A 23,380-nucleotide genomic window follows, 5' to 3' on the forward strand; every position below is an offset into this window, starting at 1 on the left:
TTTTTAGACAAATATAGGGATAATTCTAGTACAATTTAATGTAAAATACAAGACCATCCGATAGAAAATAAGCACACTCAGCCATATAATATAAGGAATTTATTTCATTACAATGAAAATCGTCTACATAATTTATGACATAATTTTTGTTCCGAGTACAAATTCCTATGGGATTGAAATATAAAACATAAAGGATCCCTCTTAGAATGCCAGCCCTCCTTTCTCCTTCCTTCCGTTAGGCTAGTGTTCCACTGATGTGATCATCGATTTATCTTCTCAACCTACAGATAAATGTTGGATTACTTTAATATGACAACACAAATTTAAGATAGGAGCTCAAATCTGGTGACTACAACAGCACAAAATATAAAATCATTTTTTATGGTGCCCATATAAAAATTCAGATAGGTCCTACCTCATTAAATTGGCATGTCATCTCACCATATTAGTCCAAAGTGACGTGACTAGATAATCTGCAACAATACTAATCGTCCAGATGCCAGGCAACTGATAAGATGCAACATGATCAAAAAAGAAACCCTCCAGAAATTTTTATCTAGACCGACAAGAATGGTTATCACATTTAGTGACTACAACATAAATAAAAAATACAACCAGATAGAGGACATACTAGAGATACCTTCATTAAATCAACAATTATGGGTTGTAATCCAAAGTAAAGTGAGTTAAAGTATGAAATTAAATTCTCGCAAAAAGTATGAAATGAAATGTAGCAGACTTAGGTATAATTAATAGTAAAACCAAGTATCACATGCAAAACTACAAGTTCAGAATATAGGATATATAAAAAGTTTTCTTATCTTAACTGATGGTGATGATTAATGTTGAGATTGGAATCAGTTTCATCCTATTTGCCTGAAAAGCAAAAATTTCAGTCCAAGATGCCCTGGTATGATCACCACAGAGGGCAGGGACCTCCTGCGGAAATTGATAGAGCAGATTGTAAGTAGTCCAATTATTGTAAATAGGACATAGTTCAAGCAAGTAGTAGATCCATAATAGTGCCCATGGTCATCTTCTTAATGAACAACTATCCCTTCTGCAAGTAAAGGTCTAATTTGCACTTGTACTAAAATAATGGGAGGCCAAAAGGAATACCTAATAATAAAAAATAGACTTCTCAAAGATGTAATAGATCAAGCAACACCTCTTGCAGGCGGAATTTTCCGGTCCATGCACTTGAGGAAAAAAAATCTATACGAATTCATTTTGCTATTCAGTTAAGTAGTCTGCTAGTACTTGCATCATCTCTAGTCTCTATATTTTCATGAACCTTTGCAGAAAGTATATATTATAAACCATGTATATTGTAGACAAAATGAGATGTATTCAATTTTTTCTTAGAACACAGAAATTACATTTACTGTAATTAAGTGATTTGGAAAATATTCATAGAGTGCAAAAGTTCAGGAGATCCGTTCCTTATTTCCACGAGTGGAAAGGTTCAGAAGAACCGAGCCTTCTTTCCGCGAGTCCAGCGACTTCAGGAAGACTCACATCTAGGAGAAAACACCATTTAATTATGAATCAACAGAAGAAATCATCAAGGACAGATAGTAGATCCATCCCAATGCAAGGGCACCGTGTGAGAACCAAAACCTCCACCGCTTTCTTGCCCCTACGTACTGGAGCGGTGGAGCCACCACCACGAGAATGAACCCTAAATCGCCCTCTAGGTATTTTTCCTGAGATCGGCTCCACCACGAGAATAAACACTAAATCGCCCTCTAGGCAATTTTTGAGATCGGCTCCACCAAAAGAATGAACCCTAAATCGCCCTCTAGACATTTTTTCCTGAGATCGGATCATATTCAGTATGCGTAGGGTGAACAGTTATTATACGTGGGATGAGGAGCTCTCCGAAACGGGCCCTGTGACTCCATGAGCGGACTACGTACACGCCCGCCAACGCATTTGTCTTCCGTTCCGATTTATTCGTTGCTATACGGGTGTTTGTTTCCTAGTGTTAGCGGTTTATATTACTACAAGCATTAAATTTTGCGAATGAGAGCATGCTAGAAAGCATGCGGTTTATATTACTACTTTTTTGAACTGTATGTAAAACGGAACTACTAGTATGCTGTTGAGTTTTTTTTTACACGGACGGACTAATTCCACCACGCGTGGAGAGTGGAGACTCGTTGTGCCTCTCCTCATGCTACTGTTTCTCCCGGTCGAGGGGAGTGGTGCATGGTTATTTAATTTTATCGTGCAGGGCACAAAAGTACCTGAACGCGCGTGCTAGAGACCGAGGCGTACCGTGGACGACGCACACGGAGACGTGGATCCATCGATCTGATTAGTCGCGATGGATCACTCACATTAATTATTCTGTTTGCTTGGCTAATAAATCATGGTTGAAAGTACTTTTGGCTAATTTATTGTGAGAGAAAAATACTGTTTATTAATTAAAAAAGTACGGCTTATAAGCCAAACGAACATGCTATTGGACACCGCCCATCAGTCGCCATCGCGGCCATCGCGTCACGTCACCTAGCAAACGAAAAAAACGAACTCCGTCGTTTAATTTACCTCGTCGACGTTGGCGTACGTCCCGGCCGGCCCTCGCCATTTTCTCGTTATTTTTGTCCTGCTAAGCTAGCTGGTCGCCGCTGCCCACGAGGCTGCAACAAGCTAAGAATTATCGCTAAGGAAGGGCAGTTGGGACCCCCGTGTGCCTGCCGGCCGAGCACTCGCAAATAATCACAACAACATAGCTCGCGTCGCGTACGGCCCAGGCTCCAGGCCAGCCGACCAACCAACCAGCCCCGCAGTCCACTGCCGAGCCCACAACGGGCGCAGGGTTCCTCCGGTGCTCCCGAGCCAAATGCCCAAAATCCTCCGAGGCCTCGCGCGCGCACGCTCCACTCCTGAGTCCTGATCCTCCCCGTCCGTTGTCGTGAAATTTTTGTATTTGGGTCCCTTTTGAAAATATTTTTTACAAAAAGACCCATGTCAAAACGTTTGATGAAAATAGACCATTTTTAGGCGTCTTAGAACATGACGCCAAGGTATGAGGGTCGGCGTCGACTGACACGACGCCGAGGTCTTGCCATGTCACGGACGACCCTGGTCGACGGCGACACGGTGGCGCATGGGGCCTACTACGTCGGCATCGTGTCAGCCAACGCCACAGGCCTAAATTCGGCACTGTGGGGAGTCACGCCAAGCTCTTGGCACCATCCGGCGCGCGGCCCAGACGACCCAACAACGCTTCGTGGGCCAAGAGGTCGGCGTGCGATCAGATGACGCCGAGACGCCAACCTCGGCGTGGCCCGACTCAACGCCGAGGTTCGGTCAGAACCCCACCCCACGCATTACGATTCATGAGATCAGAGAAGCATGGATGCAGCTCGATCGGTTTCATTCCACTAGTGATGGAGACATGGCATGTTCGTCTGCGGGTGCCGGGAGACCATTCAGAGCGGCGGAGACGATGCTACCGGAGGTAGTGCATGCCCGCTGCCTAGCCTGTTGCGGGATGCGGCAAGCCGAGGTAACGTCTCGGCGTCATAGGTCATGGCGCCGACCTCTAAATTTAACCTAACACCCTAGTTTTACCCGTGAGATGGATATATAAAAGGGTGTATTTTATATATCCATCTCACGATAAAACTAGGGTGTTAGGTTAAATTTAGTGGTCGGTGCCATGACCTATGGCGCCGAGACGTTACCTTGGCTTGCCGTAATCCCGCAACAGGCTAGGCAGCGAGCATGCACTACCTCCGGTAGCATCGTCTCTGCCGCTCTGAATGGTCTCCCGACACCCGCAGACGAACATGCCATGTCTCCATCACTAGTGGAATGAAACCGATCGAGCTGCATGCATGCTTCTCTGATCTCATGAATCGTGATGCGTGGGGTGGGGTTCTGACCGAACCTTGGCGTTGAGTCGGGCCACGCCGAGGTTAGCGTCTCGGCGTCATCTAATCGCACGCCGAGCTATTGGGCCACGAAGCGTTGTTGGGCCGCCTGGGCCGCGTGCCGGATGGTGGCAATAGCTCGGCGTGACTCCCCACAGCGCCGAATTTAGGCCTGTGGCATTGGCTAACACGACGCCGACATAGTGGGCCCCATGCGCCACCGTGTCGCCGTCGACCGGGGTCGTCCGTGACGTGGCAAGACCTCGGCGTCGTGTCAGTCGACGCACCCTCATACATTGGCGTCATGTTCTAAGACGCCTAAAAATTATCTATTTTCAGCAAACGTTTTGACATAGATCTTTTTGTAAAAAAATATTTTTAAAAGGAATCAAAATACAAATATTTCACTCTGTTGTCGGGACGTTGCCGGCCGGTCACGCGCTTTGACTCGGCCGCCCCACCCCCTGGCGCGCGCCCCGATAACACCGCCTGCAGCGCCCACTCGTTTGTTCCGCCGCTCGCTCCTCGTCCTCGCTTGCCCGCCACCGAGAGACGATACGTGCGTGCGTGCCTGGCGCGAGCGCACCAGGCACCAGTAGCAGCCAGCTACTGGAGCTCCTCCGCGGCCTGCTAGCTGGTCGGTTCGCTTCGCTTCGCTCCAGGAGAAGCTAGGGACGGGGCATGGCGGGGGGCGGGGGCGGCCGGGACCTGCCGTCGACGCCGACGTGGGCGGTGGCGGTTGTGTGCGCCGTCATCGTGCTCGTCTCCGTCGCCATGGAGCAAGGCCTCCACAAGCTCGGCCACGTACGTACATCATCGTGCCCTGCCTGCTGGCCGACCCACCGACCCCGTTCATTTCGCATGCGTGCGTGCTTAAGGTTGAGCTTGAGCAGGAGCTGAGCTTTGATTTGGGTGTCTGACTGCTGCCTGTCGCCTTGCATGCGTGCAGTGGTTCCACACGAGGCAGAAGAAGGCCATGCGGGAGGCGCTGGAGAAGATCAAAGCAGGTGAGCTGCTCCCATCATCACCCACAGAGAAAGTCCACACCACTCTATTATTGCCATGTTGCGGAACATGCATGATTGCCTTCATGGTCATGGTCGGTCGTCACCAGAATTCGTTACATACATTCCTTACCAGTTTTCCATATCCGACTTACAGAATTCAGATGGTACCTGCCTGCGCATGCATAAACAAAGACCTTTTATATGAGTAGTGCAATAATGCTACTAGTATTAGCCTTATATGGCAATAAAATTTAGAGTGTGTTTGGGAGGGCTCCTCTCTATGGGCTTCTTTGAAGGAACTGAAATTTGTGGCTCCTCCAAAACGGCTCCGACTACTCATTTTTCCACTAATAAAAAAAATGCTCAAAACAGCTCCTCCAACTAAACTGTTTGGCAGGGCTCTAGAGCCGGAGTCAGGAGCCCTGCCAAACAGATAAAAAAAATCAGAACACACAACCTTAGTAGGTTCTTAGTTTAGTTCCTGTGCCGGGCTGCCGGCACCCGATTCTTTTTTTTTTCCTAAAAAAAGAAAATGGTTTGGTTGCGTTGCGTGCAGAGTTGATGCTGATGGGCTTCATCTCGCTGCTCCTCGCCGTGGGGCAGACGCCCATCTCCAAGATATGTATCCCCACCAAGGCCGGCAGCATCATGCTGCCGTGCAAGGCGCAGAAAGACTACGGCGGCGATAGCCGCCGGAGGCTCCTCTGGTACCCGTCGTACCCTGGAGAAGAATACGGCCACCGTCGGTTCTTGGCCGGCGCGGCTACGGGCGACGACTACTGTACCAAACAAGTGAGGGCCCAGTCACCATTGCAATTGCAACGCATGCAACAAGCTAATTAAGCTGCTTGGTGATGGAGCCATGAGATGAGATGAGTAACGCTTCTTGTTTCCACACATGCAGGGAAAGGTGTCCCTCATCTCCACGAACGGCGTCCACCAGCTGCACATCTTCATCTTTGTGCTCGCCGTGTTCCATGTCGCTTACAGCGTCGCCACCATGGCTTTAGCGCGTCTCAAAGTAAGCACAGGCCAAGCATGTAAACCATGTTCATTGCTACTCCCTCCCATCGATCTGGTCACACATACTTGCCCTTTAATCAAAATCTGATTTTTTTTCTTCTCTCTCTAGAAGTAGTTCCATAATCACATACTCCTACTTATTAGATATTATGACTATATTTCGGATAAGTCAAACTTATTGCTAGACCATAAAAAATCAACGGTGTCAAGTATTTATGACAGACATTTTCGTTCAAAAAAAGGAAGCATGTTTATCAACCATCTAACTCCATTGCAGTCAAAAATAGGCATTTATATTGCAGCTAGAAGATACTAATCACATCTTCTCGCGTGCAGATGAGGAAATGGAAGAGATGGGAAGAGGAGACCAATTCGGTGGAATATCAATTCGCAAACGGTAAGAAGAAGAACCATCTGTGTGTTTCTCTTCCTCGGATGATTGAAGCATGCGTGTGTGAGCAGAGTGAAGCTGATGAGGTTCTTTCATTGCAGATCCTTCGCGATTCCGATTCACGCACCAGACATCGTTCGTGAAGCGGCACCTGGGCCTCTCCAGCACTCCCGGAGTCAGATGGATTGTGAGTTCGATGGATCGCGCACCTGAGCTCCGGATTGTCAGTTCCTTGCATTGCAGCAGGTTTGACCTGAATATTCTTCGCTGCAGGTGGGATTCTTCAGGCAGTTCTTCGCGTCGGTGACCAAGGTGGATTACCTGACCATGCGGCAAGGATTCATCAATGTACTGAACATCTCCCCCATTGCAGCTGCTGCTACGTGGTGATTTGTTAGTGTTGTAAGCTTTTGATGTTAGAGTTATTCTTTGACATGGTGATGTTTCCTTGTCTGCAGTATCATCTGTCTGCCAACGCTAAGTTCAATTTCCAGAAGTACATCAAGCGGTCCTTGGAGGACGACTTCAAAGTCGTCGTTGGCATCAGGTATGCATGCCTCTTTGGTATTCTCCCTGTTCCAAATTACAAGTCGTTTTGGCTTTTTTTAGTTACATAGAGTAGTTTGTATGTCTAGATACATAACTATACTTTTAGAAAAGCCAAAGCAATGAACTTACAATTTAGAACGAGGGAATACTACCTAATTCGTGTAGGGTTCTGCTTCTGCATGTTATGATGTTCGTCCTTGGGTGACCTTGACATTTGGCTGGCTTCCTCTATGTGCAGTCTCCCGCTGTGGTTCGTCGCCATCTTCATACTCTTCCTCGATATCGACGGTACTTGTCATCCTAATCATAGTTGTTATGTTCAAACCACAGGCTTTGATCTGGTCTTGTAATAACCACCATCATTCTGCAAATTTAAAACCTCTTGTCATATGCGCAGGAATCAACACGCTTATCTGGATCTCTTTTGTCCCGCTCGTTGTAAGTGTTGACCCCCTCTCCGTTGTTGTTTTTTTAGAGCAAATTCCCTCCCTTTCAGTTGGAGCAACAAAGAGCCACTTGGTCATTCCAAAAAATATACAAAGAGCCAACTCGAACTGCCTTGGAATATACTACGTACAGTATATAAGCGAAGACGTCGCTGTTTCAGATACTCTTGTTGGTTGGGACCAAGCTGGAGGTTGTCATCATGGAGATGGCCAACGAGATACGGGACAAGGCGACGGTGATCAAGGGGGCGCCTGCGGTGGAGCCAAGTGACAGGTTCTTCTGGTTCAACCGCCCTGGCTGGGTCCTCTTCCTCATCCACCTCACGCTCTTCCAGAACGCCTTCCAGATGGCGCATTTCGTTTGGACACTGGTAGGGTTGCCTTGCCTTGCCTTTCCTTTCCTTTGTTTAAAGATCCTCGAGTGTTTTGTTCATCCAGTCACTGCAGCAGAATGAGCAGAGGCTAACTGTCTAACAACTCCTTTTGGCTGTTGCACGCACAGCTCACCCCAGACTTGAAGAAATGCTACCACGAGCGGATGGGCCTGACCATCATGAAAGTTGTAGTGGGAGTGGCTCTTCAGTTCCTCTGCAGCTACATCACCTTCCCGCTCTACGCGCTCGTCACACAGGTACGTACTAAAGAGAACCATATATATGAAGAAGAAAAAGAAAACTTCCATGAACTCGTTTCGTTGAAAGAAAAACCTCCATGCATGGACAATGGGGTGACGTCGCCCAAACCCAACCTCGCGTTTGCAGATGGGGTCTCACATGAAGAAGACCATCTTCGAGGAGCAGACGGCCAAGGCGGTGATGAAGTGGCGCAAGGCGGCCAAGGACAAGGTGAAGCAGCGGGAGGCGGGAGGCTACCTCGACGGGCTGATGAGCGCCGACACGACGCCGAGCCACAGCCGCGCGACGTCGCCGAGCCGGGGCAACTCGCCGGTGCACCTGCTCCACAAGTACAAGGGCCGGTCGGAGGAGCCGCAGAGCGCCCCGTCGTCTCCGGGGCGGGGTCGGGGGCAGGAGCTCGGGGACATGTACCCGGTGCCCGACCAGCAGCGGCTGCACAGGCTCGACCCGGAGAGGAAGAGGGCCGCCTCGTCCACCGCCATCGACATCGACATCGCTGATGCCGATTTTTCGTTTAGCATGCGGTGATTCTGAACGAATTTTGTGCAGCATGTTTTGTATTTAATTTTGTATAGGGAAAACATAGATGAACAACATAATGACATTTTAGGGAAGTTTCGTTTATTCATCATAAAATAGAATACGCAATAAAGTGGGTAACTTTGTGCAACATAACCCCTCTGAACAAACGTGCAAACGAGCTTCTCACAATGATAATAAACCTCCCTCTTACCTGTGGAAAAAAACTGAACTGCAATCATTCTCATTACATTCAAGAAAACAATGTCAGCTGCAAAAAGGCTTCAAAAGAAGAAAACAACAGTGAACCTGGATGAAGCTATTGAAAGCAGTCTGTACTCTGTACTCACACTAACAAGAAAGGTTATCAGCAAATACATTGCTTTGTGGGAAGAACAGTTGGACACTACAGGACTCATGGATTAGTCAATGCTCATATCTAACCAGGAAAAAATGGAGAGGAAAAAAATCACTGGTGCACTCATCATCCACAGGCTAGTCAACTTTTGCACGAACCCTTCTCTTGTGAACAGTCATTAGGACCAATGACACCACCATTCCAACCATACACCCAGCAAGTGCACCGTAAGTGACACAGATTGGCCATTCCTACGGAAGATCAAAGAAACAGAATAATAGTAATCAGTCATAAGGCCCAGCAAAGGAATCATCATTAATGTGACACTTGAAGGTAAGATCTATCATTAAGCATATGAGATGGGATAAAAGGGGCATCAGGATATTGAGAGTTTCAAAAGCAAAAACACTCAACAGAACGTCAGGCAAACCAATGAATTTCATGTGGTGGCCTTGTAGCTCTCGAAAAATTCAGTCAGAAATGAGGATCATAAATCACCCAACTCCCATGGGAATAAACGAATTGTGGCAGGTACTTCTCCTATTTTAATGTCTGGCCATGTCTGTGATCCACATATGTTCACCCCAGTTAGACCACAAACATAAGTATGTTCCATAGAGCTATTTAGTGTCATGTTAACCACCAAGTGTGCACAAACATATCCATATGATCCAGCTTTCCCATGCCTAGAAATTGGCAACATACTGCTTGAGATTCAAAGATGGTATGTCTACCTGCCAGGGTCTCTCCCAATCAAGGGGCATAGGCCAAGCACCGAGCCATGCTCCTAGCACAGCTCCATGACAAGGTGGCAGAGATCATGTAGTTCTCAACATCAGTTGGCGTGAAATAACTGACATGTACAAAGACACAGTGAGATATCATGCCACAGTTGCTGTAAAATACAAAAAGAAATATGTCCACTGGATGAACCTCTACGTTCAAAAGTTTACGAGTCCGGAACATACATGGAGTGAGAAAGCACATTCTGCCAATCAATCTTGGATGCTCCAAAGACACATGCTGCTGGAACAAACTGAAAGATAATAAAATTAGTCTCACCTGCCTCAATTGCTGAAGTGATGCAGTAAATACTAAGTACAGGATTATCAGCACAAGACAGTACTGGCTGTTGCCAGTCTCGTCTCGTTGTACTCGAGTGTCAAGTGCTCAGTTGCTCAGTTTTGTACCAGAAAATCAACGAAAATGGCACTTACCGTGAACAGGGACATGACAAGCGACCAATAAATAGTAGCTATCCAGTATCTGCAAATGCATAATTCAGTCAAATAAAGAACTGTTAGTACCTGTAAATTGAAATATCATGGTTTACTTTACTAAAATCAGATGCAAGATAGAATAAAGAGCAGAGCACTACAGACACCAATCCTAGTCATGATTCCTACTCATCAAGTAAAAGTCAGGCTAAATCCTTTCTGAATCTAACTTACTTGATTCCAACAGGTGCACCAAGAACGATTGCTCCAAATGCATTAAGGAACGCACCTGGCACGGGTGAGGAAAAGATGTGTAGTAAGATCAAAGAAATGAAACGAGGAAAATAAACAGATCCTAGATAACTCATAACTAACAGTTTGACTGTTGTTCTTGTTCCATGAAACCGAACTAACACTTTTGCTGTTAGTCCAACGGGCTGATAATACTAACTACTGGTTCAGATCTGCAGCATGGAGCTGTTCGTTTTGGGCTTCATATTCATACAGCAATGTATCAAAGTAAGAATGCAATCCAAATCAAGGTATAGAACCAACCCACGGGCAAGCCGATCAATCCTCTCGCAACAGCCTTGAAAAACTGAAAGTAAGGAGAACCCGATGACCCCATTGCTGACCCAAAAATTTAAAGCGACAATTGATCGAACAGGTTGCAAGCGCGCCATACCGAGCAGCTTTTGGCATCACGCCGGAGGTAGCTGAACACTGCGATGACTATGGGCGCTTCACAGACCTAAGTGAAGGAGAAAAATGCTCAGTTCGGATCGGAAGAGAGAGGGGGCGGGGGGGGGGGGGGGGGGGGGGGGGGGGGGGGGGGGGATACGTTTACACCGGCCCGCGGCGGCGAGGTGAGTGAAAATACCACGAGAAGGCGGAGGGCGAGCACGGGGTCGGAGACGAGCGCGCCGCGGCCAGCGAGGGCGTGGGCGGCAGCGAGGCCCGCAAAGCAGAGCAGGTGCGCGGCCCCGGCGGTTAAGGCGCTGATCTGGGTGGCCTCCGCGCGCATGGCGGGGCCGCGCTTGGGTAGGTTACGGGCAGGCGCCCTGAGGTGGAAACCGCGGTGGTGTAGTCGCGCGTTCGCGGCCGCCGGCGGGCCTGTCTCCACTGGTGGAGCTTGATGCAGCCGGTTTGGGTCGGATGCAGATCCTCCCACCAAGTTTTTTAAGGAAAACAACGGCGACCGTTTTACGGTTTTTTTTTTATAACCGTTTTACAGTTCTGACATGTGAATGATAAATGACCACTATTAGTGTTTAATAAAATGATAATATGTTAATTGCACATTTTATCTATGACCATCTTGTACGTGGGGCCATTGGACGGACCTGGTTCATGCAAGTGGGAGGCAAATAAAAATACAAAAATAATCTCATCCGTTCATTGCTTCCCCATGTGTTTCTCTCTCCTCTTTTCCAAAGGCACCTCCGCATAGCCCGGAGCGAGTGCGGCGGCTGGGCATGGCCGCCGTTGGCTGCGGCGGGGTGGGGCGGCGCGGCGTGGCCGTCGGGTACGGGCAGCGAAGGGAGGCAGAAGCCGAACAGGGCGGGCGACGTGGCCTAAAGCGACGCAGTTGCCGAGCGCAGGTGGCGTGGTGACCGGACGTTGGGAGGCCGAGTGGATGCGGCGGTGGCGTACTTGAGGGTGGCAGTGCCGCACCTACATAGTCAGCAGCAGCTGATTCGACTCCAGCTCGAGGACAAAACCTACAACCCATATTTGAGCAAGATGATGATGAAGATCTAGGAGATGAACAAGAGGCTATTGAGCATCTAAGGCTAAGGCAAACCATATAATGAGATCATCCCGTTGACAACATCCTTAGGAGTCTTTGAAAAGAGGTAACAACTCATTCATATTTAGCAAATTTTTGTCAATTTTACTCGTTTGTTTCCTCTTTGGAGCCTCTTAAGGTAGAACAAGCACTTAGAGACCCAGATTGGGTGATGGCCATGCAAGAAGAGCTAAACAACTTCAAAATAAACCAAGTACGGACTTGGTGGAATGACCCAATACCAATGTCGTTGGCATCGGTGGGTCTTCCGCAACAAGCAAGATGAGAATGGAGTTGTGACAAGAAACAAGGCAAGGTTGGTTGCTCAAAGTTTCACTCAAGTAGAGGGCTTGGACTTTGAATAAACGTATGCACCGGTGGCAAGACTTGAAGCAATTCGAATGCTTCAAGCCTATGCCGCTCATCACAACTTCAAGCTATATCAAATGAATTTGAAGAGTGCATTTCTCAACGGCCCTATTCAAGAACTTATCTAGTTGAGCAACCACCGGGCTTTGAAGATCACAAGTTTTCCAACCATGTCTACAAACTCCAAAAGGCGCTCTATGGGCTTAAGCAAGCACCAAGAGCATGGTATGAATGCCTTAAGGAATTCTTGTTTAAACAAGGCTTTGAAATAGGCAAAGCCGATCCTACCCTTTTCACTCACAAAGTTGGTAAAGATATATTATGTGCCAAATATATGTCGATGATATAATATTTGGTAGTACTAATCATTCTTTTTGTGAGGAATTTAGTAGGATCATGACCAAGAGATTTGAGATATCCATGATGGGTGAATCAAAGTTCTTCCTTGGATTTCAAATCAAGCAAGCGAAGGATGAAACTTTCATTAGCTAAATGAAGTACACCCATGATATGCTCAAGAAGTTTGACATGGTGAATGCCAAGCCTATCAAAACTCCCATGCCAACCAATGGACATCTAGATCTTAATAAAGAAGGGAAAGTCATGGATACTAAGGTATATTGCTCCATGATCGGCTCTCTACTTTATTTATGCGCATGTAGGCCTGATATTATGCTTAGTGTGTGCATGTGTGCTAGATTTCAAGCTAACCCAAAAGAGTGTCACTTAGTGGCCATTAAGAGAATCTTGATATATTTAGTACACACTCATAACCTTGGCTTGTGGTATCCTAAGGGCTCTAAGTTTGATCTACTTGGGTATTCATATTTCGATTACGTCGGTTGCAAAGTAGATAAAAAACACCTCAGGACAAGTCAATTCCTTGGAGGGTCCCTAGTGTCTTGGAGTTCTAAGAAGCAAAATTATGTAGCTCTTTTCACCGCCGAGGCTGAGTATGTTGCAGCCAGTGCATGTTATGCTCGATTACTTTGGATGAGGCAAACCCTTCAAGATTTCGGATGTTACTTCACTAAAATCTTACTCTTGTGTGACAACGAAAGTGCCATAAAGTTAGCCAACAATCCTGTAAGCCACTCAAGAACTAAGCACATAGACATCCAACATCATTTCTTGAGAGACCACGAAGCCAAAGGAGATATCGAAATTCGCTATGTGAGCACCGGAAAACAACTAGCCGATATCTTCACTAAGCCTCTTGATGAGTCAAGGTTTTGTGCTTTGTGTAGTGTGCTAAATATACTTGATTCTCGTAACATGATTTGAAATTTAGCATGCCTCTGATTGATCAACTAGTATCTAGGCAAAAGAGTTACGAAATTTTACATTGTGCTTCAAAATGGTTTAGAAAAGGCAACCTATGTATCATGGTCTTGGTCTGTATTGTTCATCTGTTGCTGGTCATGATATATAAGTGATATGTGTCCATATCGTATGTAGAGTGAGTCTCTTAGATAGTAGCTAACTCCCACTGTTTTGGAGAGCACGGCAGTGCCGGGCTAGGGGTGTGGTAGTGCCGCACTTCGAATCTCTATTAAGATTCGGCCCACAACGGTTTTATTGAGGGGCCTATCTACCTTATCTCTTTACCTAGGCCCACGATAACTCCCTCTCTCCCTCATTCTCAACTGACATCAACGCACGCACCTTCTCTTCCTCTCATGCCCGCGCGTCGCCATCGCCTGGCCGCGTGCTGCCAGTCTCTAGCAATGCCGTGGTGGTTGCCGACCATCTTCCAACGCCACCGGTGACTGCTACTGCTCTTAGCCCGAGCAGTTCCTCTTCTTCCCTCTCCAATCCTCATTTAAGAAGGTATAACCCTAATCCAACTCGATCTATGCAATGTGAGGTTATTTGTGATGGATTCAGGTTCTTAGTGGTAGTATGATCGAGTCGGAGGGAGATTTGATGGACAAATTGAATCAATATGCTGATTCATTAGTGAGGGGCGCACAGCATATGCGGCAGTGCCGTACTTAGGTGCGGTAGTGCCGCACCCTGCAGCTTGAATCTGCACCTGGCTGTGACTTTCCACAAGATGACTCGATGTATTGATTGAATTTGCTCACCACATGCTCTCTCCCACTCAAATTATTATTGCTACTCCCATTCATTGCATGACATCATGTGTTTTATCTTGAACTATGAGCTATGAGATCGTGTGATAATGTGGGAAAACATTTGAAGAATGGATTTGGTAAGAAAGAAGGAGGAGGTCATGAGCTCGTGGAGATGCCGAGTGCGGCAGTGCCGCTCTCAGGGTGCAGCAGTGCCGCACTGCCTAAGCGGCACTGCCGAAGTGGTCTCCCAAGTTCATGATCTAAATCATTTTTCTTATCAAGACTATTTTATAGGTGTTTTTCTGTCTCCCATTCATACAGTTCCTTATCTAGTTTAATTATAATGCATAGATGGAGCACGAAGATGATGACCGTAGAGGAAAGAGGAAGATGGTTGAGTCAAGAGACAAGGATCCCCCTCGCCATGGTCGTGGAAGATTAGCAGCAGCTAGCAGTGGTATAGCTCTGAGGGGTCATGGTGACAGGGGGAGGTGTGAGCAGTACATCGAAGATAAGGAATGGTTGGAGATGACTGGCCGCACTATGGATGCATGTCCAAACACTCCCCTTCACTTGATCGAGTTTGACAGATCCTACATCAGAGAGGTTGATGGGGAGATGCTTATGAAAGTACCAGATGACTCGCGTCAGCGTCTAGTCATCGACTATTTCAAGAGTTGGAAGTTGGTCGAAGAGGCGAGACAGGTAAATCCCTATGCAGTGCGCAAGGATTTGGGCATCGACTACAAGTTTTGGAATGAGTTTCATTCCAACTTCTATGCCACTGCTATCCTTGGTGCGAGGAAGACCAAGATAAGGAAGATGTAGTATGTTGACTAGGATGAGATACAGAAAAAGGAGGAGCCTGAGTTTAACAAGGTGATCAAGGTCTGTGACCGCTTTGAGCTCTCCAATATCATGGGTTTCCCATATAACTGGAATGAAGAGGTACTTGCACAGTTCCACGGCACCTACTTCTATGATTAGTCCACTGATGAGATATATTGGATGACGGATGGTCGACACTACCGTGTTGATTTTGTCACCTTCAGTCGGATTCTGGGTTTTGGGGAAGAGCATCGGACTTACACTCATATTCATGATGAGCCCAGAGCAGAGATCCGTGACATTAGATACATGTGGAGAGACAGTAGGGATGCTGATGGCAAATGGAGTGGGCTGCATAGTTACTATTACATCCTAAACAACCTCATTAGGAACACTATCAATCCCAAGGATGGAGCAGCCTCGAACATAAAGGGATATGTGAGGAATGTGCTAGCTCGCTTTGCTCCAAGAGGGGATAAGTTCAATATCCCTTAGTTTATTTGGCATGAGCTGAGGCTTGTTATGGAGGATGGGAGGAAAGGGCTACCCTATGCTCCTTACCTTATGTTCTTGATTGAGAGGGTCACATGGATTAGCTTTCCAAAAGACAGGATGCACACCATCTACAAGATTGAGAAGACCCAGCCTGCAGCAGCTAGCCAGGCCGCGGGAGTCTCCTATGCTCATGAGGACATTCTCGAGTCCTCTCGCTCTAGGTCTCGCAAGGACAACAAGATGAAGAAATTTGGAAAGTGGCTCAAGGCAATATTTATCAAATGCACCTATGCAGCTGAGCAAGCCTATGAGACACAGCTGGAGCAGCGAGAGCTGCGTGGAGATCACCTTCCACCACTTCCACCACCACCACCCCCTCCATAGTATGACCTTCTGAAAGGTCCTTGTTGGTTTTGATAATTGAGTAATAACCTAGGTGGACTAATTGTGTTTATGTGAGATACATAGGTGATTAGTCCACAGGTACATGTGTATGAGCAACATATGCCATGAAGGTGAAAATGGCTTGGAGATGTTGCAAAGCTCACACATGTGATGATGAAGGAGCTTAAATGCACATGAGACATGACATTGAGTCATGTGATCAAGGTGGAGAAGATTAAGACAAGACTTGGCTTGATGGACCGGTTGCAAGCGTGAAGGGAAAGTCGAAGGCTTTGGAGTGATGGACCGCATGGCGGTGAAGCTTAAGCAAGACTTGGCGCCGATGGACGATGGCAATGGTGAAGAGCAAGTAGAGTCAAGATCGATGAACCAATATGATCATGTGATGATATGAAGTGGATCATATCATTGTTGATCGTGTTGGTGCATGTGTTGCATCGACATTGAAGGAGATGGAATGGAATGCGCAAGGCAAAGGTATAACCTAGGGCATTTCATTCCACCGGTCATAGGTGTGTAGAGAAGTTTATGACCGGGTTTAGGATAGATGGCCGTACTATCAAGAGGGGCAAACTTGTTTGCATATCGGTCATCTAGTGCCACTCGAGTGATCTAACTTTGCATTGTCGCTAGGATCGAGTGGCGTGGCAAGTTGAGTGGCTAACATCCTTTGGGAAATGATTGTGAAAATGCTAACACACATACACATGATGGTGTACACTTGGTGGTGTTGGCACATTTACAAAGGAGGTGGTGTTTATAGGGGTGAGATGGGTTTTGGGTCCCTCGCTTTCGGGAAAATGGTATGCCTATTTTCTATTGCGCCGGATGCAAATTCTTGGTGGTTGGCTCTTTGGAGCAAGGATGAAGAAGTTAGAAGTAAGAACGAGTTAGTCGCGAAGATGCTGGCGTCGGTCAACTGACCGGACGCTGGATCTGAATGCACCGGACGCTGGTAGGCTGCGTCCGATCAGGCTGATGTATGATGACGCTGAAGCTGGAGTGTGACCGGACGCTGGCTGCGTCCGATCAAGTGTGACCGGACGCGTCCGGTCGAGGTCGGTACCTTACTGGAAATGACCAGACGCTGGGGGTTCAGCGTCCGGTCAGTTGAAGCTGCTGTGTCCGGTCAGGTCAAGTGACCGTTGGAACTGGGACATGTGGCCATCTGTGGGCGACCGGACGCTGAGGTCCAGCATCCGGTCAACACAACCGGAGCGTCCGGTCGGCCCGATCGTTGCCCAGTGAAGGGGTAACGGCTAGTTTAGCCCTTGGGGCTATAAATAGAAGTGGCCCTCGGCCATGGCTGGTATGGAGCACCTCAAGGGACTTAGTGTCCATGCTTGTGAGTGCTTGGGAGCCCTCCATCACATATATACTTGATAGTGATCATTCGATTGTGTGAGTGAGCGATTCTAGTGCGATTGCATCGTGAGGTTGCATCGAGTGGCACTAGGTGATCGAGTTGCAAGCCGGTGGTGCTTGTTACTCTTGGAGGTTGCCACCTCCTAGACGGCTTGGTGGTGGTCTCCGTCGAAGCGCGCAAGAAGCTTGTGCGGCGCTCCGGAGAAGTGCTTGTGAGGGGCACTTGTGCTCGCCCCGCGGGAGTCGCGAAGAGCAACATTAGTAAAGCGTGTTATTGAGCTACCCTCACTCAAGGGGTAGGTTCTTACGGCGCCCGACGTGCAGGCTTGGCGAGTGATGCCAATTAGCCGTCGAACCACCAAGTGAGCGGTCGACACAATGGGGACTAGCGTGTTGGCAAACACGTGAACCTCGGGAGAAAAATCATCGTGTCAACCTTGTTCTTCCCGTTGGTTTGCATCTCCGTTACACAAGCTTGCGTTTACTTTCATATACATTACGCTTGTGTTGTTGCTTTTATAATTAGATAGCTTGTGTAGCTTGCTAATTACCTTCTTGCTTGTGTAGCATAGAAGTAGCTCCCTTGCGTGGCTAATTTGGTTTTAGTAACCTTGTTAGTCACATTGCTTAGTTTGTGTAGCTAAGTATTTGCGCTCTCTAATTAGGCATTGGTTGCCTTGTTATTGAGCATTGCTAGTAAGCTTAGTTAGCTTTGTGCTTTTGCTTACTAGCATATGTAGGAGCTCCCTTGTTGCTTAAAGTATTAGTGACATAGGTTTGTGTAACCTTGCTCCTAGAATTGTTTAGGAGAGCTCTAACTAGCCCAGCACCTTTGTTGCATAATTGTTATCTTTGCAAGATGCTAGTGAACATATATAGTGGGGTATAGTCTTGACTAGACCGATAGTTTTAATTCTGCATTTGTATCGGTTAGCCGACATAATTAATTTTAGAAAAGACTATTCACCCCCCCTCTAGTCCGCCATCTCGACCCTTCACCTTCCTAGTTTTTTAGACATAGACTCAGATGATGATGATGAGGAGGAGGAGGAGCAGGGACGTGACATGGGCTGGCAGGAGACCCTGGCTGAGTATTCTCAGAGACAGGGGGTGAGACGTTCTAGCCACTTCACCGCCACCACTCACCGACAGGGTCATGCCCGTATTGATTCTGACGATGAGGATGATGATGATGGCGACGTCGGGACTACTGCAGAAGGTAGCAGGGTTGCTGGAGGTGATGATGTTGGTTGGGAGGGCATCCAAGAAGAGGAGTGAGTTTGTTGGTCTTTCTTTTTTTCTTCTCTTTTTGGTGCTTTATGCCAAAGGGGGAGAAAATTAGAGGGATCAACAACTTTGTGACGTCATGTGTTTGCAGCTGGAGCTTCATGTCATATCCGTTGAGAGTAGTCTTTGTTAGGTAGAGAGTTTGAGAGTCGCTCAAAACTCTAATTTATGTAATAATGCTACCTATTTGACTCTATTTGTATCGGACATGGACATGTATCTTTTGTGTGCTTAGCTGTCATCATAATTTGTGCTAGATTGTTTATCTTTTCAATCATAATCTGTTGTGTGGTGCTTGGTTAACTTGTGCTATTGCAATAAGTGCGGCGGTACCACACTCCCAGTGCGGCAGTGTCGCACCTTGCTGCTGCTGCAAACTTTGCTATGCATAAAATGCCATTTGCATCACGATTATATCTGTGACACAGTGTGCAGCACCCCACAGGAGGCATGGAAGTAGGGGCAGCCCCAACACCTTAACTAAAAATGTGAATTTTGGCCTCTAAATGCCAAAATGGGAATTTAAATCCTCATTCACATATTTAGGGGGAGGCTCTACACCCATGGCTTGAAAATCTTAGTATTTATTTCATAACTTTTGTAAGCTCTAATTGGATTATCATCAATCACCAAAAAGGATGAGATTAAAAGTGCAATCAAGCCCAAATTATGGGTTTTGGTGATAATGACCACATAATTAGAGAACTGATGAGATTTATCGAGATGACAAGCAGGGAATTCATGTTCGAGGATACTATACGAAACGGAGGAGCCCCCAATTACAAATATAGATGGCTTCAAGCTCAAAGGAGGTTTAAATTCTTTTATATTTTAAATTTAGTATAGGAAAAGCCGTACTATAAAGGAGGACACAATGCTTATGTTAATATGTGCTATCAAGTGCTCAAACATACACATGCATCCTTAGATTTACAACCAAGACAATCTACACTTCACTCTTACCCTTGCTGTTTTGTGTGGTGCGGCACTGCCGCACTTGAAGAGAGACACTACCGTAGTGTGGCACTGCCGCACTTAAGTCACGGCGCACTGCCGTGACATAAGTGATTGTTGGTGCTGAGGGGGGTATTTATACCCATCCTCTTCCCCCCCAACGTCTCTCTTCTTTCTCCTGCTCATTCCAGCATGCCCAAATAGAAAAGGAGCTCTCTCTCTCTCTCTCCATTATTGACCTTGAGCCCTCAAGCAAATCCACTGATTTACCCATCAATCCTTGAGAGAAAAGGGTCCAAAACTTGATTAGAGAGCAGCTCTGTTGATTCCCCAACTCAAAAGAGCACTTGGTTCACGTTTTGGCCAGTGGTTGTGTTTGTTACTCTTAGAGCTTAGCTCCTAGCCGGCTAGAGCGTCGCCCGTGGAGCTTGCCAACTTGTGTGGCAACCCCGGGAGGTTTGTAACCATCTCTTGAAGCTAGTATACTCACCCCTCATCTCAAGAGTTAAGTCTCTTGACTTGAGAACGAGAAATGGTTAGAAAGCCCTAAGCCTTAGTGGCTAACCTCAATAACGTGGAGGTAGGCAAGCCTTGGTGGTGAGCCAAACCACGGGATAAATTATTGTGTCACTTGTGCTTGATTTACATTACTTGTATTTCATATTGTTGTTTAAGGTGATTTCTAGGGTTTCTAGTCGATCTACTAGTCGATCTAGCTCTTGATCTGTGACTATAATACCTGCAGAAAGCTGAGAAATTTCTTCGATCTAAGTTTTCGTTCACTGATTTTAAACTGTGACTCGAAGTTATCTACAGGTGCGGCAGTGCCACTGTTCTGGTCTGGCAGTGCCGCCCTCTAGAGCGGCAGTGCCACAGAGTGAATTTGATAAAAGTTTGAGTATTTGTTTTGACAGGCCTATTCACCCCCCTCTAGGGCAACCAAAGATCCTACAACTTCACTCGAAGAAGAGCTTCATCCAGCGAAGCACAAGTGGAGAGGATGCCGACAACCCCGGCCCTTCTCCAAGCTTCTCCTTACTCTCTCCCTATCTTCTACTTCTAAGTAGTAGAGCTATAGATCTTTGCCTAGCTACTACTCTCACTTGGAGTGATGGAATGAGATGATGCAATTAGAAACGAGGGAGAGGGGTTCTATTTATAGCTTGAGGTGGAGTAGGGGCTACTCCATCGCCACGTGAGCGATCCACGTACTCTCCATCCTCCTCCATTGGATCAAACCGTCATATAATCAAGGGTGGAAGATAATTGAGCATGTGCTTCTTTGCATGGAGGCATGCAAATGGCGGTGGAGCCACTGAGGGGCGCCGAGTGGTGGGAGGTGGCACCGCCCCCCCTATGACAGGTGGGGCCTCCCTCCTCCTTCTAGAAGCTTGGCCCACATGTCATGAGTGGGTGTGGATGGTTGTAGATGTTTGTCACGTTGGTTATGTTGCCATGAAACGTCAGCGATCCGTGTGATGCTTCATTCGAGCTTTTGATGTTGAACCGACTTGAGATCAGTGGTGGAGAAGCCTTGGAGGACCTCTCCCATAGATGAGTGATGTGGTAGGAGCAGGTGGGGCACCAGGCGGCGCCCTTGTGGGGCCGGTCGAAGTGGCCAAGTGGGCCCAAGGCCCCCTGCCACGTCCACTTGCCTCATTTGTCCATTTTCTTTACCATTTTGCACGAATTTTGCTATAATTCCTGCATACAAATAATTTTACAAGTACAAGTGGAACTAGGTGAATTATAAAGCAAATCCTACACATGTGATGATGATTTTCCTAACTTTATCTCGCTTTTGTGTGAAATGTTGATGGCCAAAATAAGTGTCAGTGACCGTCAACATCAATCTTGTTCATCCTGTTGGTTTGCAATCCTCTTATACAAGTTTGTATTTACTTATTCATATATTGTGCTTATGTAGTTGCTCTTATAATTAGTTAGCTTATGTAGCTTGCTAGTTAATTACCTTCTTGCTTGTGTAGCATAGAAGTAGCTTTCTTGCGTGACTAATTGGCTTGAGTAGCCTTGTTAGTCACATAGTTTGTATAGCTAAGTAATTTGAGCTCTCTAATTTAGCTTGAGTAGCCTTGTTATTGAGCATTGCTAGTGAGCTTAGGCTTTGTGCTTTTGCATACTAGTTGGTGTAGGAGCTCCCTCGTGCTTGAAGTACTAGTTGCATAGGTTTGTGTGACCTTGCTACTAGAATTGATTAGGTGAGCTCTAGCTAGCCCGACACATTTGTTGCCTAATTATGATCTTTTTAAGGTGCTTAAGAACTTAGATGGAGGGGTGTAGTCTTGGCTAGACCGATAGCTTTAATTATGTATTTATTTCGGTTAGCCGTAGCAATTATTTTTAGAAAGAACTATTCACCCCCCTCTAGTCCGCCATCTCAACCCTACAACGGTGGCGGCGCCGGTGGATACGGCCAGGCGTGGCGACGACGGATACGACCATGCTGGGGGTGGACAACGCGCACGGTGGCTGTGGCGCGGCCCTGGTGGACGCGGTGGTGGGCAGGGGTGGTTGGGGGAAGCTCGCCGATTGCTTGCTCGCCGGTCACGATGGAGGCGAGGGCGGTCACAATGGAGACGACGGACTAGGAAGAAGCGAAAGAAAACAAAACGAATCGTTTTCTTTGTGTAACTAGTGGTATTGTGGGTAATTTTTTCCAACTCCATCAAAGTTGGATCTGGTGGGCAGATCCACTAGTGGAGCTGCTAGACCTGGAGGTGTTTGACAAACTTTTTTAATCTGGATTTGAATTTGGTGGATCTGAAACTGATGGAGCTATCCCAAACAGGCCCTTAGATCCATAGTCTAAAGCTATGATGTTTAATAGTTGTCTAAAGTTTAGATCATCCCACAAAACTTTATACCACATAAGTAAGCTAAAGTGGTCTAAAATTTTTCCTCAACTTTAGTTAGCTAAACTTTGGATCTCAAAATCCAAACAGATCCGAAGCGCAGTCCTCACATTTTGAGAAATCAACTAATTTTATGTTTGACTATGGACCTATTTGATATAAGAACTAATTACTAACTAACTAAAAATTAGCTCTAGTGCTTCCAAATAGAAGGGCTAATAGGTGGGTTGATTTTTTAGCCAAACCATCACCTAGTTGTTAGCCATAGCTAGCTAACCTTACCTAACTTGAGCTTACTTCTCTAAACATGTCATACAACTATGCTATTTGTAGGATTTCAAGAGAAAAATTTAGAATTTTGCTATTATCAATTTACGAGGACTGTAAATGACCTGACCTCTAGCCAGACGCAAAGTTCGAAATGCCTGACTTAAGGACAACCACCACCATCCCTCATAGTGGCGGTCACGACCATCTTGGGCGACGCGGTGAGCGGGACCAGAACATAAAGGAATTTAGGAGGATATCGCCATTGCTACATGTGACAGTGGAAGAGGAGGAGATGGGTGACGAGATCATAGGAAGTGTCCGTCTATTGACTCGACTCGAGCGCCATGGCTCGTGGGAGAGAGCAATAATATCATAATGTCTATAGAAAACTCTCTTTTTTGCGAGCAAGTCTATAGAAAACTCACACATATCATAATGTCTTACTGCAAATAAAGTACAACATTTAAATACCCAATGAAGAAAGTGAATAACCTACACCCAAAAAGAGCACAACAGTCAAAAATATTGTTACTGCTCTTCAAACAAGTATGTATCACTTCTATAACAAAACAAAAACATCAAAAGCATGTGCATAATTATCTAAAGGACACATGTAGTTCAATTATATTAAAACAAGA

The 23,380-nt window shown here is 46.5% G+C and overlaps 1 protein-coding gene, 1 long non-coding RNA gene and 1 pseudogene across 3 annotated transcripts; 1 reads left to right on the forward strand and 2 right to left on the reverse strand.

Annotated features, from left to right (window-relative positions):
- Positions 1-144: 144 nt before the first annotated feature.
- Positions 145-1,140, reverse strand: LOC136508851 (uncharacterized). Its single transcript, XR_010772131.1, has 3 exons — positions 828-1,140; positions 416-507; positions 145-281 (listed from the first exon to the last, which is right to left on the reverse strand). It is a non-coding gene; the product is annotated as an uncharacterized lncRNA (long non-coding RNA).
- Positions 1,141-4,414: 3,274 nt separating this feature from the next.
- Positions 4,415-8,610, forward strand: LOC136449923 (protein MLO-like). 2 transcript variants are annotated; one of them, XM_066450155.1, is made up of 13 exons: positions 4,415-4,688; positions 4,834-4,891; positions 5,421-5,683; positions 5,796-5,912; positions 6,251-6,311; positions 6,407-6,492; positions 6,579-6,653; positions 6,764-6,852; positions 7,093-7,142; positions 7,252-7,292; positions 7,462-7,671; positions 7,803-7,931; positions 8,062-8,610. In XM_066450155.1, the coding sequence occupies exons 1-13, from the start codon at positions 4,566-4,568 to the stop codon at positions 8,461-8,463; spliced, it is 1,704 nt and encodes a 567-aa protein (XP_066306252.1). In that variant the 5' UTR covers positions 4,415-4,565; the 3' UTR covers positions 8,464-8,610. The 2 variants fall into 2 exon arrangements, with proteins under 2 accessions (XP_066306252.1, XP_066306256.1); XM_066450159.1 differs by having other exon boundaries at positions 5,448-5,683.
- Positions 8,611-8,675: 65 nt separating this feature from the next.
- Positions 8,676-11,217, reverse strand: LOC136449937 (uncharacterized; annotated as a pseudogene).
- Between the last annotated feature and the right edge of the window lie 12,163 nt (positions 11,218-23,380).

Source organism: Miscanthus floridulus, chromosome 1, assembly GCF_019320115.1.
Source record: "Miscanthus floridulus cultivar M001 chromosome 1, ASM1932011v1, whole genome shotgun sequence".
In the NCBI taxonomy this organism is placed as follows: domain Eukaryota; kingdom Viridiplantae; phylum Streptophyta; class Magnoliopsida; order Poales; family Poaceae; genus Miscanthus; species Miscanthus floridulus.

Coding starts and splice junctions, on each gene's coding strand:
- LOC136449923 (XM_066450155.1), top strand. CDS start 4,566: ATGGCGGGGGGCGGGGGCGGCCGGGACCTGCCGTCGACGCCGACGTGG. Junction 6,853..7,092: donor AAAGTCGTCGTTGGCATCAG/GTATGCATGCCT, acceptor CTCTATGTGCAG/TCTCCCGCTGTGGTTCGTCG. Junction 7,932..8,061: donor TCTACGCGCTCGTCACACAG/GTACGTACTAAA, acceptor TCGCGTTTGCAG/ATGGGGTCTCACATGAAGAA.